Source organism: Tasmannia lanceolata, unplaced genomic scaffold (genome assembly GCF_043159265.1).
Source record: "Tasmannia lanceolata isolate RefF3 unplaced genomic scaffold, GAP_Taslan_0.1 ptg000013l, whole genome shotgun sequence".
Lineage (NCBI taxonomy): Eukaryota > Viridiplantae > Streptophyta > Magnoliopsida > Canellales > Winteraceae > Tasmannia > Tasmannia lanceolata.
In genome coordinates, this window is record NW_027518690.1 from 26,766,785 (window position 1) to 26,768,956 (window position 2,172).

A 2,172-nucleotide genomic window follows, 5' to 3' on the forward strand; every position below is an offset into this window, starting at 1 on the left:
TCAGTAATAAAAAATGATGAACTGATAATATATTCTTGACGGCACATAGTTCAATAGACTAGCATAATGAAAGTAAAAACTGAGAAAATGAATCAAGAAAAAAAAAAGACTCACCATGATAATCCTCATCAACATGACACGGAACCATCCAAAAATAGTATTGCTCTTCTATACCATTTATAAATTCCTACAAATTCTAAGAATTGTGTATACTTTCAACTGAAGTAGTGAAACTTATAATAAGAAAAATGACGGTTGACCAAGATAACAAGTCAAATGAATCATTTCTAAATAGTTCACTAATAATAACATCAACACACAATAAATACATACGTCTGCAACAGTTGACAAGATTCGTGTAACCACAAAGTAATAAATAAAAATATCAAACTCAAAAACACAATGCTGCCATGTTGGTTTTGCAATTGGCACAACTAAACCAAAATATCTCCAATCCATTATTTTTGCGATTGGCACAACTAAACAAAAAAATCTCCAATCCATTGTCGACATACCCTACATCAACTTACAAAGGAACAAAATAATTAATTTAAATATTTGTGCATCATAAATTCAACAATGCAAAACAAAAAATTAAGCAACATCCAATAATTAACCAACTATCTACCTGTCTCAGAGAAAATACTATAAAGACCACATCTAGTCTTCATCGCCAATTGTGATAGAATTCGTAGAAGTAGCCAAACCTTTCATAAGTATACAAAGCAAATGTTAAAAAATTTAAAACCACATTTATAAACTACAATTAGAATAATAAAAAAATTAAATTGAATATAGATGTACCATCAATTGAAGCCTGTAACCAATCTTGCCCACAAATGAGAACCTCTACTGTCTCTGGAAGTAATAAACTACGATACTGATCTAATACTCTACCTTTAGTACTGAATCCAGACTCGGAAGCTACAATCGATATGGGAATCCCCAAGATGTCATGAGCCATTATAGAGAGTGTGGGATAGTAGAGTGGATTGCTCTTCCACCAACTCAATACATCAAATTCATCTGTGGGAGGAACTATGATAATGGATTTATCGAAATAATGATCTAAATCCCCCTTTCTTTCCACCCTTGAAGAACTTTCTATAGCAAATTGGTGAAAAAGATTCATTTTATCTTGTCGACTTGGATTAGTGTTGAGCCCTACCCTTTCCTCAGTTGCAAAATTAAAACCTGAGAGAGATGATCTCTCGGTAGATGAAACTTGTTTTCTTTCATACTCTCGGTAAAGGTCTCTAATGGCATTTTTGGCTTTTTGGATTTCCATCTCACTTCTTTCAAAATAGTAAATTTTAGGATAATAATACTCCAATAGCTTCAACTTGTACCTAGGATCTAAAACTACCGCAATCGATAAGATCAAGCTGCATTCTCCCCAATACTTATCAAACTTGTCTTTCATTCTCTCAACAATGGATCTCATAAACAATTTATCGCACACATATGCCTCATGCAATGCACACCGAATTGATACTAATTCAGGAAAAAATATATTTGCAGTAGGAGACTTGGTAGCAGAAAAAATAGTGGTAGCATCATAAAAGACTTTCAAAAAATTACAAATAATTTTAGCATTTTCCCATTCATCTTTTGTAGGTGCTACTTGATAATTCAGATCACACTGTGTCATTTGAAGAAATACATCCTCATATGTAACATAAGGAATGTCAAGTTCCACCTAGTTGGAACATCAAGGCAAACCTTCTTTTCACTACTTATCTTTGACACTCTAGCCAATTCCTGAAAATTTTGTTGACGTGATTGTGAAGCCTTCACATACTTCACACTCTCACGAACATTGTGGATCACATCATTAATCACTTCCAAGCCACTCTGTACTACCAAGTTTAAGATGTGCGCACAACAACCAACGTGGAAAAACTTACCCTCAAGTGGAAGTGTGTCATGCAATTTTTCTTTCAACTTGGCACACATGCTATCATTTGTTGTCAAATTATCTACAGTCATTGTAGATATCTTTCCGTCAATTTTCCACTCTAATAACTGTCAATAAATTGTGTCACATAAATTTATTGCAGTGTGAGGAGATGGTTCCACGGCAAAATTAATTATCCTCTTGTTCAACACCCACTCATGATGAACAAAATGTGATGTGAGACATATATATCCAAGAGTTTGGTTGGATGTCCA

General features: G+C 33.7%; 1 protein-coding gene across 1 annotated transcript; it reads right to left on the minus strand.

The window, feature by feature from the left end:
* Positions 1-660: 660 nt before the first annotated feature.
* LOC143891106 (zinc finger BED domain-containing protein RICESLEEPER 2-like) lies at positions 661-1,956 on the minus strand. Its single transcript, XM_077395751.1, has 3 exons — positions 1,723-1,956; positions 805-1,642; positions 661-707 (listed from the first exon to the last, which is right to left on the minus strand). The coding sequence occupies exons 1-3, from the start codon at positions 1,954-1,956 to the stop codon at positions 661-663; spliced, it is 1,119 nt and encodes a 372-aa protein (XP_077251866.1).
* Between the last annotated feature and the right edge of the window lie 216 nt (positions 1,957-2,172).